The 15992-nt window shown below is 40.4% G+C and overlaps 1 protein-coding gene across 3 annotated transcripts in view; it reads right to left on the bottom strand.

Annotated features, from left to right (window-relative positions):
• Positions 1–15992, bottom strand: part of LOC132043504 (K(+) efflux antiporter 3, chloroplastic) — a 41291-nt gene that overhangs the window by 12775 nt on the left and 12524 nt on the right. For all 3 annotated transcript variants that reach the window (XM_059433984.1, XM_059433983.1, XM_059433982.1), the window contains one exon: positions 10091–10159. In XM_059433984.1, coding sequence (XP_059289967.1) covers positions 10091–10159 — 69 coding nt within the window. The remainder of the gene's footprint in view (positions 1–10090; positions 10160–15992) is intronic.

Below are 15992 nucleotides of genomic sequence, written 5' to 3'. Positions count from 1 at the left end.
TCCCTGTTTAATAGTTTTCCATTTTTCGTTCTCTTTCTTCCTCCCCCTTATAAGGGAGGGGTTGTATATATCGTCACAAAGGTGGAATGAGTCTGATCAGATGTATGAATATTCGGTGGTACAGAATTTTGATATCCATGCAGATTCATAATCATTATTGTGAAACAAGGAGTTCGGAGTAGTATTATCATCCCAAATCTCTCACACAAAGTGGCCTGGGTTGATGTTGCAAAAAGATTCAGTGTTTCACAGAAAAGGCCAGACTACTACAGGGTAACCAACCAGGGAGTTATTCAGAGGCAGCCAAACCAAAGGGGTGGTCGGAAGAAGACCTGGGGTCAAAAGCACTCAATAAATTATATGTGACTCCAACACTACTAGACGGAGGTCGGAATCTCTTCAATATTGTTTGGTAGGTGTAAAGAGTCCCACATTGGTAGTAAAAAGGATGAGTGGTTTCTTTATATGGCTTGGGCAATCCTCACCTCTTGAGCTAACTTCTGAGGTCGTTAGGCCCAAAGTTCATTTCTTTCACATGGTATAAGAGCCAGGCTCATCCTAATTCTCATTTCCCGACGTTGGGCCCCAAGTAAAATTGCCCTTGCTCCGGATGTCCAGCCCTGGACGTGAGGGGGGTGTCAAGAGTCACATCGGTAGTAAATAGCATGAGTGGTCTCCTTATGTGGCTAGGCAATCCTCACCTCTTGAGCTAGTTGTTGGGTTGAGTTAGGCCCAAAGTCCATTTCTTTCACATGGTATCGGAGCTAGGCCCATCTCAATTCTCGTTCACCATGGTGGGAACGGGTGGTCTCTTTATATGGCTTGGGCAATCCTCACCTCTTGAGCTAGCTTTTGGGGTTGTGTTAGGCCCAAGATTCATTTCTTTACAGTAGGGAACTTTGTAGATCTCACAATGAGATCCCAACATGCTCAAATGTAAGAAGATGGGTACAGAATATTTGGGAAGTATCTGGAGGGGTCAATGTATTTGAAATGAATGAGTTCAAGTTCCTATTGAAATTCCCATCAAAAGAGGAAGCACAAAGAGTCAAAATGGGTAAATGGTGCTCGAAAAAATTGGAACTGAACCTTCAATGGTGGTTATTGGACACAGGCTGTTTTCAGAAAAGTTTGAACCGGAATGGGTATGGATCAGATTACTAGGGACGCCTCTAAATCTGTGGTCTGATAAGATGTTTAAAGAGATTGGGGAGAAGTATGGTGGTGGTTAGAAACTGAGGAAGAAACACCTTTGAGAAACCATCTCCGGGTTGACTAGATTGAGAGTCGAAGGGCCATTGGATTTTATTCCATCATCGATAGAAGTAGAATCAGAGGAATTGTTCTTCAAGATTCCTATATGGGTGGAAAGAATCAAAGAACAACAATAGTTTACAGAAATAGCCGGAAGGAATGGCAGCGTCGGCGACGATGTGACTCTCAGGTGGTTAGTTAGGTCCTCTAGAAAAGATGAAAGACCCGTCGGGTAATGGGGGTCCTTCGGTTGGACAGACTGATAACTTGCAGTTGGAGGAGAACTTGGGGAATGGGGAAAACCCTATGGCTAAAGGGATTACACAAATTGGTCTAACAGGACATGTGGAGCGAAGCGAAAATTCTTGGGTCAGAATCTAAATCCCATGTTAAAGGCACGTGGGGCATAAAAGTTGTTATTACTAGGGAAACTGTTGCTCAGAACAGGAACAGATCCTCGATGGAACTTCTTCCTCTTCCTCACTGTACTGTTTCGCATCAGGTAGATGTCATATAAAGGTCACACCATGCAAAACACTCGGCAGCTGAACATTTACTGAATTCAACCTCAGTGCAACTTCTCCTATCAGTACCGCTGGACAAGTTCTTCACCTTGAATGGTATCATGAAGGTCAGGATCAAAAACCTCAGTCTCAATCAACAAAGGTTGAATTTACAACTTGGGTGCGAAAAGATTTTCTTAAGGGGAGTAAATTGATGGAATAGAGAATTGAAAGACTTTAGACCTATTGGTCTAATTGGTAGTTTCTACAAGATTGTCACTAAAATTTTCACTGAGACATAAAGGATGGTGATGCCTAAATTAGTGTCAAGTAATCAAATGACATTCTTGAAAAGGAGGAGCTCTAATCGCTAACGAATGCCTCGACAATAGGCTGAGAAGAAGCTACCATGCATAATGTGCAAACTTTTGAGAAGGCATATGATCATGTGATTTGGAAATTCTTGCTGAAGGTCCTTATAGGTTTAGGCTTTGACATTCTTGAAAGGGAGGCAAATCATGGATGTAGCTCTAATCGCTAACGAATTCCTCGACAATAGGCTGAGAAGAAGCTACCATGCATAATGTGCAAACTTTTGAGAAGCCATATGATCATGTGATTTGGAAATTCTTGCTGAAGGTCCTTGTAGGTTTAGGCTTTGGCAGGAAGTGGTTCAATTGGATTTGGAATTGTATCAGCACTGTCAGGTTCTTTGTGTACTAATAAATGGATCCCCACAGGGTTTCTTTGCTTTCCAATGAGGTCTCAGACAAGGAGATCCCATTTCTCATTTCTTGTTCTTGTTGGTCACGGAAAGACTTGGTAGTATGATTAATTTTGTAGTTTTTGGATTTCTGCAAGCTGGATCAGTGGTTTTAGAGCTATGTTACTCGGATTCTTCAAAAATGGACATGGGTGCGTGTCGGATCCTCCAAAAATACTGAATTTTTGGAGGATCCGACACGGGTGCATCATCATTTTTGGAGAATCCGAGCAACATAGTTTTAGAGTAAAATGCAGGATAATGGCCTTTCTATTTAACACCTTCTCTAAGCAGATGGCTGTGACTCGTGAAGCTGACGTGGAAGTGAGGTTGGATCCTGAAGTCATATCCAAGAGAGGGAGTTTCAAGTAACTTGGGGCTATTATCCAAGGTAATGGGGAGATTGACGAGGATGTGACACATCGCATTGGAGCGGGGTGGTTGAAATGATAAGAAGGTGCCACCAATACTTAAATTTAAGTTCCACAGAGTAGTGGTTTGAGCGACTTTGTTGTATGGGGTAGAGTGAAGTTCTGCAGAGTAGTGGTTTGAGCAACTTTGTTGTATGGGGTAGAGTGTTTGCCAGTGAAGAACTCTCATGTCCAGAAGATGAAAGTTGCAGAAATGAGTATGTGTGAGATGGATTTGTGGGCTTACTAGGAAATATATGGTCAGAAATGAATATATTCGGGACAAGGTGGGAGTGGCCTCCGTGGAGGACCAGATGCGAGAGGTGAGGCCGAGATAATTTTGGGCATGTCAAGAGGAGATGCACAGACGCCCCAGTGAGGAGATGCAAAAGGCTGGCATAGGAGGGCCTGAGGAGAGATAGTGGTGGGCCGAAGAAGTTTTGAGACGAGATGATCAAGCAAGACATGGCAAGTCTACCGAGGAAATGACCCTTGATAGGAGGGTGTAGAGGTTGAGGATTAGGGTACAAGGATAGTAACAGGTAGTTTCGCGTTTTGCTTTTCCTTACCAGCAGTATTAATCTTATTTTCAGTATTTTTATTATTTTACTATTTTCGTATTTCTCATTCTTAGTTTGCTATTACTTAAGTTGCGTGGACTCTTCGTTTTTTATGCCGCACCCGTCTCGACACGAGACCGGAGCGGGTGCGGGATACGTCTCAGATACGTCAACCAACTTCAGATACTTGGACTGGAGTCCATGGACAAATTTGGGAGGAAAATTGAGATTTTGATTTCTCAAAATGAAAGATAAAACATATTTGGGAAGTGGCATACCTTCAATATTATAGTCCTTTTGTTTCATATTCGTCACTTCATGTTTCAGGCCAAATAGAGAGAAACCAAGAATTCAAGGGGTCGTGTTCTTTATAGCTCTATTTTTATAATTTTGATTTTTCTTAGCCGAATCCCCGCACCTGTATGCATACCTGGATCCGCACCCCCGAATCTTAAAATTTAGATTTTTCCGAATCCGACACTCAGATCCGTACCCGTGTCGGATACCCGGCACGAGTCCGAGCAACTTAGGCTATTATTACTTGTTGTCTCTTATGCTTCGATTTTCATACTATGTTGATGTTGTTAATGCTTATGGTTCCATAATGTTGTGTTTATGCTTTTCTTGAGCCGAGGGTCTATCGGAACAACCTCTCTACCTGCAAAAGGTACGGGTAAGGTCTGTGTACACCCTAACTTACCTAGACCCCACTTGTGGATTACACTAGGTATGTTGTTGTTGTTATCTTCTCTATGCAAATCATTTCTTTATTTTTGTGAACTAGAGATGAATTAGCATATTTGAGGCTGATTCTATGTGTGTTTGAAGGAGTTTTAGGACTTCATGTCTGTGAGAAAATACGGGAGAAAATATTATTATTGAATTGTGTATCTACATTATTACATTGAGCCCTATTTATAGATACTACATCCTAATCCTTTTCCATGTAGGATACTATATACAAATTCTATTCCTATTCCTATTCTAACACTCCCCCTCAAGATGGTGCATACAAGTCATATGTACCGAGCTTGTTACAGGTGTATCTAATACGAGGACGACTGAGTGACTTGGTGAAAATATCCGCAAGCTGATCACTCGACTTCACAAATTTTGTAACAAAATTTCCGGAGAGTATCTTTTCCCTGACAAAGTGATAGTCAACCTCAATGTGCTTAGTCCTCTCATGAAATACCGGATTTGATGCAATATAAAGGCCGCTTTGTTATCACAAACAAGTTCCATTTGACTGATTTCTCCAAATTTTAGTTCTCTGAGCAACTGCTTAATCCAAACTAGCTCACAAGTTGCTACAACCATTGCTCGATATTTTGATTCAAAGACTAGATCGAGCAACAACACTCTGTTTCTTACTCTTTTAGGACACCAAATTACTTCCTATTAACACATAATATCTGGATATAGAACGTCTATCAGAGAGTGATCCTGCTTAATCAGCATCCGTATATCCAATGATCTGCTCATGGCCTCGATCTTCGAAAAGCAGTCCTTTACCTGGAGCTGACTTAATATATCACAGAATGCGGACAACTGCATCCCAATGACTATCTCATGGAGAATCCATAAACTGACTTATAACACTCACAGGAAACGAAATGTCAGGTCTAGTTACTATGAGATAATTCAACTTACCAACCAGCCACCTATGTCTTCCAGGATCACTGAATGGCTCCCCCTGTCCTGGCAGGAGTTTAGCATTCGGATCCATAGGAGTGTCAATGGGTCTACATCCCATCATTCCTGTCTCCTCAAGAATGTCTAAGGCATACTTGCATTGCGAAATAACAATACATGATGTGAATTGGGCAACCTCAATACCTCGAAAATACTTCAGTCTGCCAAGATCTTTAGTCTGGAAATGCTGAAAGAGATGTTTCTTTAAATTAGTGATACCATCTTGATCATTACCAGTTATAACGATATCGTCAACATAAACCACCAAATAAATACTCAAATCTAGAGCAGAATGTCGATAAAACACAAAATGATTTGCTTCACTGCGAGCCATGCCAAACTCCTGAATTACTGTGCTGCATTTACCAAACCAGGCTCGAGGAGACTATTTCAGACCATAAAGTGACCGACGCAATTGACACACCAAATTAGACTCCCCCTAAGCAACTAAACCAGATGGTTGCTCTATATAAACTTCCTCCTCAAGATCACTATGGAGAAAAGCATTCTTAATGTCCAACTGATAAAGAGACCAATAGCTGACAGTAGCCATGGATAGAAAAAGACGGACAGATGCTATTTTAGCCACGGGGGAGAAAGTATCACTGTAATCAAGCCCAAATATCTGTGTATAACCCTTCATAATAAGGCGAGCCTTAAGCGGATCAACTTGGCCGTCCGGACCAACTTTGACTGCATAAACCCAACGACAACCAACAGTAGATTTACCTGAAGGAAGAGGAACAAGCTCCCAAGTACCACTCGTGTGTAAAGCAGACATCTCGTCAATCATAGCCTGTCGCCATTCGGGATGAGAAAGGGCTTCACCTGTAGACTTAGGAATGGGGACAGAGGACAATGATGATACAAAGGCATAATGGGATGATGATAGACGATGATAACTTAAAAGGGTATAATGTGGGTTAGTATTATGAGTGGAACGTCACCTTTCCGAAGTGCAATCGGCTGATCAGGAGGAGACAAGTCCGCAGTAGGTGCCGGGTCCGATACATGACATGAATCATCTGGACCTGATGTTGGGTCTGATGCTGGACGCGGTCGACGATGATAAGTCAGAAGTGGTGGCACTGTGACTGGAGATGTAGAAGTAACTGTAGATTCCTCAAAGGTCGGTGTAGGTAAAACCCGAGGTATAGGTAAGACCTCGAGAGATATCGGGATGATCGAGAGGAGACCTAAAGTAAGGTTGAGACTCAAAAAATGTGACATCGGCAGACATAAGATATCGACGGAGATCAAGTGAGAAGCAATGATACCCCTTTTGAACTCGAGAATAACCAAGAAAGACACAGTTAAGAGAGCGAAGAGCTAATTTATCTGTCCCCGGAGCTAGGTTATACACAAAACATGTGCTCCCAAAAACACGAGGAAGAGAATATAGAGATGACTGAGGATATACTATGGAATATGGAATCTGATTCTGAATAGAAGATGAGGGCATCGATTAATTAAATGGCAAGACGTAAGGACCGCATCGCCCCAAAAACGCAGCGGAACATGGGATTCAATGAGAAGAGTGCGAGCAGTCTCAATGAGGGTCTATTCTTCCTTTCTACTACCCCATTCTGTTGAGGGGTGTAGGAACAAGATGTTTGATGAATAATTCCTCGGTGAGTCATAAACTGCTAAAACTAGGAGGATTTGTATTCTAAGTCATTATCACTACGAAAAGTACGAATAGAAGCACCAAATTGATTTTGTATTTCAAAGACAAAAACTCTTGAATATAGAGAATAACTCAAAACGATCTTTCATTAAGAATAACCAAGTACATATCCGGAAAAATCGTCAATGAAACTAACAAAATAACGAAATCTTAAAGGTGAACTGACTCTACTAGGACCCCAAATATCATAATGAACTATCGCAAAAATAGACGACTCTCAGTACTACGTGGAAAGGTAGTGCAAATGTGTTTCCCAAGTTGACACGACTCACAATCTAATTTGGACAGACTAGACAAACTAGGCACCATCTTTTGTAGCTTGAACAGACTCGGATGTCCCAATCGTTTATGGATCAAGTCCGGAGGATACGTAACGGAGACATCTTTGTGGAGGAATTAGGAGAGGTAAGTGTTAGATAGTAGAGGCCTTGTGATTCATATCCTGCAACAATCAATTGTCCTGTACTGCGGCTCTGCATAACAAAAGAATCATCAAGAAAAATTATGGCACAATTTAGGGCACGTGTCAAACGACTGACAAATGCAAGATTAGAAGGACAACCAGGGACATAAAGAACAGAGTTTAGAGTGACAGAAGATAGGGGATTAGCTTGTCCAAACCCTTTTGGTTTTGTTTGGATCCCATTGGCTAAAGTAATAGCGAGAAGAGACGGTGAATAATCAATATCTGACAAAAGCGATTTATTACCAGAAATATGATAAGAAGCGTCGGAGTCTACAACCCATGATCCAACGGTATTAGAATGTGCGACAGAGGCTACTTGTGGAGATGTTTGCTTACTTGCTCGATATGTACTCATTATATTCTTCTTCGAATAAACAAACCCGTTGATTACCTGTGGTGGCAATCTGAGCAACATGAGCATTCTCGGGTGGTCGATCATGTAGAGAATAGCATACTTCACGAGTGTGTCCAAACCTATTACAGTAACTACGCTTAGGTCGAAATCTTCCAAAACGAACTCTTCTTCGTCGGTTCTTCATGGACTATGATGTTCGGTTTTCTAATCTCCTTATTAAGGGTTCTGAAGCAATCATAGGACTTGAATTTCCAATTCTCAAATTTTTGGAATTAGAAATATTAAACCCGAAAGACATGTTGAATTGAAGAGAGATCACTGGCTGAAATCAGTGATAAAAGCTGCAGAAACAATACTGAACCGCTGGAAAATACTGTTCCGGTGACTGTTTTCTGGCAAAATCCCTGTGGGTGGAGTCGGACTAGGCAGGTGACCACGGTAAAATAAGGATCTGTCTCTAAACACGTCGGAAAAAGGCGATCTGACACGCCGGAAAACTGACAGAGGTCGTCGGATTAGGGTTCCGACGATCGGAATCTGGTAAAAAATCAAAGTTGCAGCCAGAATCCGGGGACTGTTCAATCAGGAATTACTGTTTACGCCAGCAAGTACTGTTCACATCGTAAAAATACTGTTTGCCGCGGACCTCTTTTTCTTCTTCTTTTTTTTTTTTTTTGTATTCTTGTTCCCGGAGTTGCTGGTATTTTGCACAGCGATAGATCTCTCACGAAAGCTCTGATACCATGTGAGAAAATATTATTATTGAATTGTGTATCTACATTATTACATTGAGCCCTGTTTATAGACACTACATCCTAATCCTTTTCCATGTAGGATACTATATACAAATTCTATTCCTATTCCTATTCTAACAATGTCAACTGAACAAGAGCCGAATAATTCCAGGGGACACAATTCAAGATTGCAGAATGTGCAGTTTTAGGGTGCCAAACAGAGTTTCTTCCTGCCACTTACCTGGGATTGCCTCGGGGGGGGGGGGGGAAGCAAAATCTGAATTTATTTGGCAAGGAGTGATGGATAGATGTGAAAAGGATTGGCTAAATGGAAGAAACAATACCTTTCTTTTGAGGGGAGATTAATATTTATTAACAGCATATTGGATTGAATTCCCACATATATCATGTTTCACTCATGCCATCCAAAGTGGAGAAGAAAACAGACAAGCTAAGAAGAAGACTTATGGCAAGGTAATAAACAAAACAAAGGGATTAACCTTGGCAAATGAAGAGTAATAGCTGACACCTTGTAGAGGAGAGTAATAGCAGAGAAATTCGTTTTTTAAAATGTATGGTGCACCAACAGAGGTCCCTCTTCACGAGGAATTAGTTTCTGGAGGAATATATTCTCCTTATAGCATGCTTTCTCACAGCATATTGACTCCGCGATAGGACATAGGTTATGGCAGCAAAATTTCTTTCTCGCAAGATAAATGGTTGGGACATCTACCCCTCAGAGAACTTTTCCCTGTACAATTTATATTTGTACTTGACAAAGATTCACAGTAGTACAGTGTTGGGAAGGCAACAGTTGGAATATAAAATTCAGAAGAGACATAAACGATTGGGAGCTGAATGAGGTTGCTGAATTCTTCAATATATTACCTACGTTTGTAAGCCTAACCACTAATCAAGATTATTTCATAGAGAGAGGCCACAACAAAGGGATTTATACTGTTAAAGCATAACGCATTCATGAAGGAAGTGAATCAGTTTCTTATTGGTCCCTGGAAGCAAACCTGGAAGTCGAAAGCTCCTATGAAAATTAGTTGTTTTGAATGGTTGGCAGCTAAAAAAACACTTGTTTGAATCAGGAAATTTTACAAAGCAGGGGATTCCAAATAGTTACCAGGTGTTATATGTGTTAATAAGAGGCAGAAATTATTGATCATCTGTTCCTGCATTGCAAAGCTGTTGCACAGTTGTGGCAATTATTCTCGAACAGTTTGGGAATTAAACAGCTGATGCCAAGATCTACCACTGAGCTACTGTCATGCTGGAATAGGAAGGGACTATCAAAACAAATGAAAAAGGCCTGGAATACAATACCACCAACTTTTTGATGGTGCATATGGAAAGAGAGGAATAGGAGATGCTTTGAAGTTTGAAGGACAAGAGAACTCATTCTTGAAGATCAAATCAGACTGCATTTTGTTGATATCTTTTTGGTGTAAACAGGATAGGATAGAGGATAGTGAAACCCTGCTATGATTCTTGGAATCTTTTGTACAGACACACAGGGTTTTCTTGTTTTTTGCTTTTCTTTTATTTTCTGGGATGTGACCACAGAGCTCTCGTAGTGCTGGTTTTTTTTATATCTATAATACCTTACCGTTTCGAAAAGAAAATATTGTCATGAATGTAAAGATGCAAATAGAACCTGAAGAAGAAGTATTCCCAATGTAGCCGAGCCAAATCTAGTTGGAAGCTCACCCTTCTCTGCAAGAATCTAAAATTATGCCAAACTGAGCACAGAACCCATAGATCCATCCACAAGCAATAATTTCAAGTTGTGTTAACATAGGTTAAAACCCCACATTAATTCAGCAATTTTCATGAAAGGAAATTGTACTCAAAAAGGCTAAAGAGATTAGAGAAAAACAAGAAACCAGAGGTAAGAACGAGAATACATAGGCAAAAAACACATGAAACTTCTCTACGAACATCAATAAGAACATTCCAATTTTTATGTATATCTATCATATAAAGCTACAAAAATAATAAAGTTGAACTGCTCTGGATTACAGGGAAATTTTTTGATATTAAGGAAAAAGTTCTATTGACAAGTACCAAGAGGGTACTCTAATCGTACAAGACAGGTTCTTACTCCTCTAAATTGAAGGAATACATAAGATAAAACAAGGAAGCAAAACCAATAACCATTTTATTTTTACACCCAAAAGAAAAGACTCTTAAGACATTTTATTTTAAAGAGGACATGTGTTCTTTCTTTCCACAAAAGCATCTACTATTTTTCCCGAGCCAAATGCTCCAAAACATTGAAATAGGAACTGCTCTCCAAAGTAGGCTGTTACTCTTGTCATCTGCCCATCCCAGCTGCTTAGTGCTTGCTGAATACTCCCAAGCATAACCCATTTTACTCAAAGGATTTTGAAAGTCGCGGGGGCACATTACTTTTAATATAGCATGTCACAATTGATTAAAGGGTGTACATTCAGTCGATTTCGGGTTAATTGGGTTTGATTACTAGATTCTTATCCGTATTGGGTTCAGTTATGTCTTTTCCTCTCTTCAACAGAGTTCTGTTGAATAAAATTTTTGAAAAATAGAAAGAGAAAATCCAATAAATCTGAAAATGCCTATCCAAAGTCATCTAGATGATTTATCAAAAAATAGCTCAAATTCGATATATTTTTCATTTGATAAAATCTTTTACCTTTTAACTTCTTGTGATATTTTCCCATATCAATTGTAAAGTTTGATAACATTCAATTCAATAGAAAAATATTTTGAATTCGATTTGCATAATTCAACTCAAACATATGTAATAAGGAAGGAAACTGAAACTTTTAAAAGGCAAGAAGAACTTATAAATGTAAATTACCTTAAACATAACTCTCAAGTGGGAAAATAACAAAGACAGAATGATTTTTTTTTTTTTTTTTTTTTTTTTGAAGTAATTGATTCTATTCAAGGCATCCAGAAGATGCAAAGTAGTTACAAAAGATTAAGCACAAGAATGTCAGCTCTAGTACATAACTAGAGAGCAAACAAAATCTAAAAGGCTATCAGGGGAATCTATTGGGGATAAAAAGGCCAAACTATGTAAATAAAAAAGACATTTAGCTTTGAGCATAGTTTGACTAGTTGAAAGACCATCAAAACATCTACTATTCCTTTCATTCCATATAGTCCAAAAGATGGCAGCTGGTATCATCTTCCAAATCTTCTTGATGGTGCTGTCAACTTTCCATTGGCTCCAGCTTTCAAAAACTTCGCTGATAGTGTTTGGCATTACCCATTTGAGTCAAAAAAAGATGAGGAACATATGCCATAGATCTGCTGCAGCTGAGCACTGCAGGAAAAGATGGCTGTGGGTTTCTGATTCTCTATTACACATGTAGCACCTGTTCACCATCTGAAATGTCCTCCTTGCCAGATTGTCCTGTGTTAGGCAGTCTCATATACTGCTGTCCAACTGAAGCAAACAAAATGGGAGTTTGACCTTCCAGATTAGCTTCCTAGGCCAGTTGTCAGTGATGGCATTCTACACCATTTCCAACTTGTAAGCTGCCTTCACTGTGAACTTGCCCCCATCTGAGTGACCCCAACAAAACTGATCTGTTGCATTGTCATTGCTTGTGAATCCATTGAGAGTTTGTAAGAGTGTGAACAAATCCTCTAATTCCCAGTCTTGCAAGTTTCTTCTGAAGGTTAGATTCCAGAAATTCTCATCTCTATATTGCTATACTGTTGCATCTGGCTCCCTAGCTATTTGGAACAAGGCAGGGAAATCACTCTTTAGAGGGGTGTTTCCCAGCCACCTGTCCTTCCAAACCAGATGATGATTCTGTGAGAATTCACCCCAAAGTCTGCTTATGCTCTTCCACACTCTTACTCCATGTGTGCCAGTTACCTGTTTAGTACACCAATGATTTTGGAATCCATGTTTAGCCCTGACCACTTCTTTCCATAGGCTCTGGTCCTCTTGTGTGTATCTCCACAACCACTTCATTAGCAGGCATTTATTGTGCTTTGCCAGGTCCCTGATGCCTAATCCTCCTTGGTATTTTGGCAGCATCACAGTATCCCAATTGACTAGATGAAATTTGTGCTCAGTGCTGTTTCCCTACCAAAGAAAATTCCCTCTGATTTGATCTAGTTGCTCCAGAACTTTACTTGGTATAGGAAAAAGTGACATGGAATAGGTTGAAATGCTGCTTAGCACACTGTTGATTAGGGTCAGTCTACCACCCATTGAAAGGTAATTCATTTTCCAGGATGCAAGCTTCTTCTCAAACTTTTCTATGATTCCACTCCAAATGTTGAGGATTTGAATTTAGCCCCAAGAGGAAGACCTAGGTAAGTGGTTGGGAAAGATCCAATATTGCAACCTAGAATCTCTGCCATTTCCTCCAAATTGTTCACCACAACAGGGTACATGACGCTTTTCAGCATGTTAATGTGGAGACCTGAAAGAGCTTCAAAAATAAACAGAGTTAGATTCAAAAAGAGCACCTGATTCCTGTCTGCCCCACAGAAAATCAGTGTGTCATCTGCATAGAGCAAATGAGAGATGTTAACAGGATTGACTCTTCCCACATCAAAATCGTTGATCCATTGCAACTGCTTGGCCTTGTCAAGGATTCTACTCAACCCCTCCATTGCTAAAATAAAGAGGAAAGGTGAGAGTGGATCTCCCTGCCTTAGTCCTCTTTGAGGTGAGAAAAAACCAACTGGACTACTATTTATGAGAATGGAATACTTCACTATTGAGATATTGAACTTGATCCATTTTATCCATCTTTCACCAAAATCCATCTACCTGAGGATGGAAATGAGATAGGACCAGTTCAATTTATCAAAAGCTTTTTTAACATCCAGTTTGCATAGTAAACCAGCACCTCCTTGTTTCATCTGCCAGTCAAGTACTTCGTTTGCAATTAAAGATGCATTCTGTTGATTTAAAACAAGCTTCTCCATAACCTTCTTTAACTTTTCTGCCAGAACCTTTGCTATAATTTTGTAAACACTTCCAATCAAGCTGATTGGCCTGTAATCCCTGAGTTCCACTGTCCCTTTCTTTTTAGGGATTAGAGCAATGAAAGATGCATTGAAGGATCTCACCATCCAGCAACGTTGGTGATAATGGTTCATGGCTGCAATGAAGTCCAGCTTGATGAAATCCCATGCCTTCTGAAAGAATGCCATTGTATATCCATTAGGACCAAGTGCTTTGTCAGGAGCACTAGAGTCAATGGCTGCTTTGATTTCTTCCTCCCCAAAAGGTTGCTCCAAATCTTCCTTTTCCTCTTTCAGAAATGGTGTTAATGGTCTCAAAGCTAACAGTTGGTCTCCAACCTTCATGTTCTGTGTACAAGTTCTCAAAGAAGTCCAGTGTCTCCTTTTTTATTTGCTTCTTGTCTTCTATGATGGCATTGTCCACCATGAGCCTGTCCATACAGTTGCTTCTCCTGTTTGAGCTAGCAATCTTGTGAAAGATCTTGTTTGAGTTAGCAATCTTGTGAAAGAATTTAGTATTCGTATCTCCTTCTTTAAGCCAAAGGCATCTTGACTTCGGCCTCCATGAAATCTCCTCTGCTTTTGCCAATTGTTGGATTTGTATCCTCAAATTAATCATTTGGTTAGCCTCTGTAAGATTCATTTTCCTTCCTTCTGTAGACTTTTCAAGCGCTGTTAAATCTTCCAAAGCTTTGGACTTTCTAGTTTCCACCTTACCAAACTCCAATTTGTTCCAGTTAGTGATATCTTTTTTTAGGCTCTTTAGCTTCTGCATTAGTATAAAATCAGCCCTGCCATTGAAGCTATAACTTTGCCACCAGTTCTTCATTTTTTCTATAAATCCATCAGCTTGCAGCCACATATTCTCAAATTTGAAGTATGAAGGAGTTGCATCCCAGTCCCCATTCTCCGATAGTATTGGCCTGTGATCAGAAATCACCCTAGGCATTGCTATTTGCTTCACTACTCCGAATGTGTCATTCCATTCTTGTGAGATTAGGAATCTGTCAATCCTGGAAGCTTGTAATCTGTTCTCCCCTCTTGACCAGGTGTATTGGGCACCTTGGAGAGGAAGATCAATAATATCCAGGTCTTGAATCATCTCTGACAGTTTTAACATGGCCCTTGGCCTTCTATTGCAGTTCAGCCTCTCACTTTCAAATCTGCATACATTGAGATCACCTCCCAAGATCCAGTGTCCCTCCCACAGTCCCCTTACCTCTGCAATTTCACTCCACATCTCTTCCCTTTCCGGATTGGTATGTGGCCTATAGATACCAGCAAAACACCATCTAAATTCTTCTTGAGTGCTTTCAAGCATAGTGGAGATGGAATAGATTCCTTGGTGAAAATCTATTTTGTTCCATCTTCTCTTATCCCATATCATAACAATCCCACCCCTGGTACCGCTTGCTTTTAACTCCACCCATTCTGCCCATCTGCTGCCCCATATCTGCTTTATTATACTATTAGAACAATCCTGCATTTTGGTCTCTTGCAAACATAATATATCCACCCTCCACTTCTGAATGAGAGTTTTTATAGTGCTCCTTTTCCCACTCTCATTCATCCCCTGCACATTCCAGCTCAATACTTTTATCTTCATGTGGAAGCTGAGTTGTATTGCCTGCCCCTGCTCCCACTGCCTTCCGTTTTATTCCGGTCGTAGTTAATCCCACACTCCAATCTCTTTAATTCACCTGCTCCTTTGTTTTTTTCTCTTTGCCCCAGAATTTTGTTTTTCGGCTTACTGTTGAATTTGAATTCTCTTCCTCTATTCCATTCTGAGAATCATGTCAAGTAATTCGTGTTCGAATCCCATTGCATTAACCCCAAAAGCCTTGTATGCCTTAGCCATGAAGATTTTTGTCCATTGCGAAGTCTCGACTAGTGTTGGCTTGTCGACCATTTGCGCAGTTGGACCACCTTCGCACCATGTCAGTGGGAGTGCATCACAGGTTGCTAGACAAGAGAAATCTATCTCTGAGTCAAGCGGAGCTGGAACCAACTCGTTGCTGTTGAAAAAACTGGGAACTCTTTGTTTAGTATCACCTTCATCGTCTGCCTCTGAAGAAGATGCTTCAGAGTTTTCCTTGTTACTGTTTGTGTCAAGTTGATTGAGGATTCTTTGGTCTGTTGAAGCACTTGGAGTAATTACTGCGTGTTCTGCTCTTGGGTTGGGCTTGTGACCAACTACTCTCCAAACAGACTTCTTATTTAGAAGTCTTGTCTCCTTAGATCTACTGGAATGGGCTCTTTTAAATTTTGAGCCTCTCCTTTGGTAGGTCTTGTAGTACTCTTTTTCAGCAATTGGGCCCAAATTTACTTCTAAATTGGAAGGCCCACTTCCTCCCTTCTGATATGACCCTAACCCCCTGCCCTTCAAGCTATTATCCATTGTGCAAAGCGATGGACCATTTTTCAAATTAAAGCTGCAAGTTGGCAGACCCTTCAAGCTATTATCCATTATGCAAAGCGGTGGACCATTTTTCAAATTAAAGCTGCAAGTTGGCAGGCTAGCCATGTGCTCCACTGCTCCTTTCTTTGCTTTGACATTTCAGCAACTTCTGGCGCTTTTA

This window comes from Lycium ferocissimum, unplaced genomic scaffold (assembly GCF_029784015.1).
Source record: "Lycium ferocissimum isolate CSIRO_LF1 unplaced genomic scaffold, AGI_CSIRO_Lferr_CH_V1 ctg2558, whole genome shotgun sequence".
Classification (NCBI taxonomy): domain Eukaryota; kingdom Viridiplantae; phylum Streptophyta; class Magnoliopsida; order Solanales; family Solanaceae; genus Lycium; species Lycium ferocissimum.
This window is presented reverse-complemented; position numbering and strand designations above follow the sequence as displayed.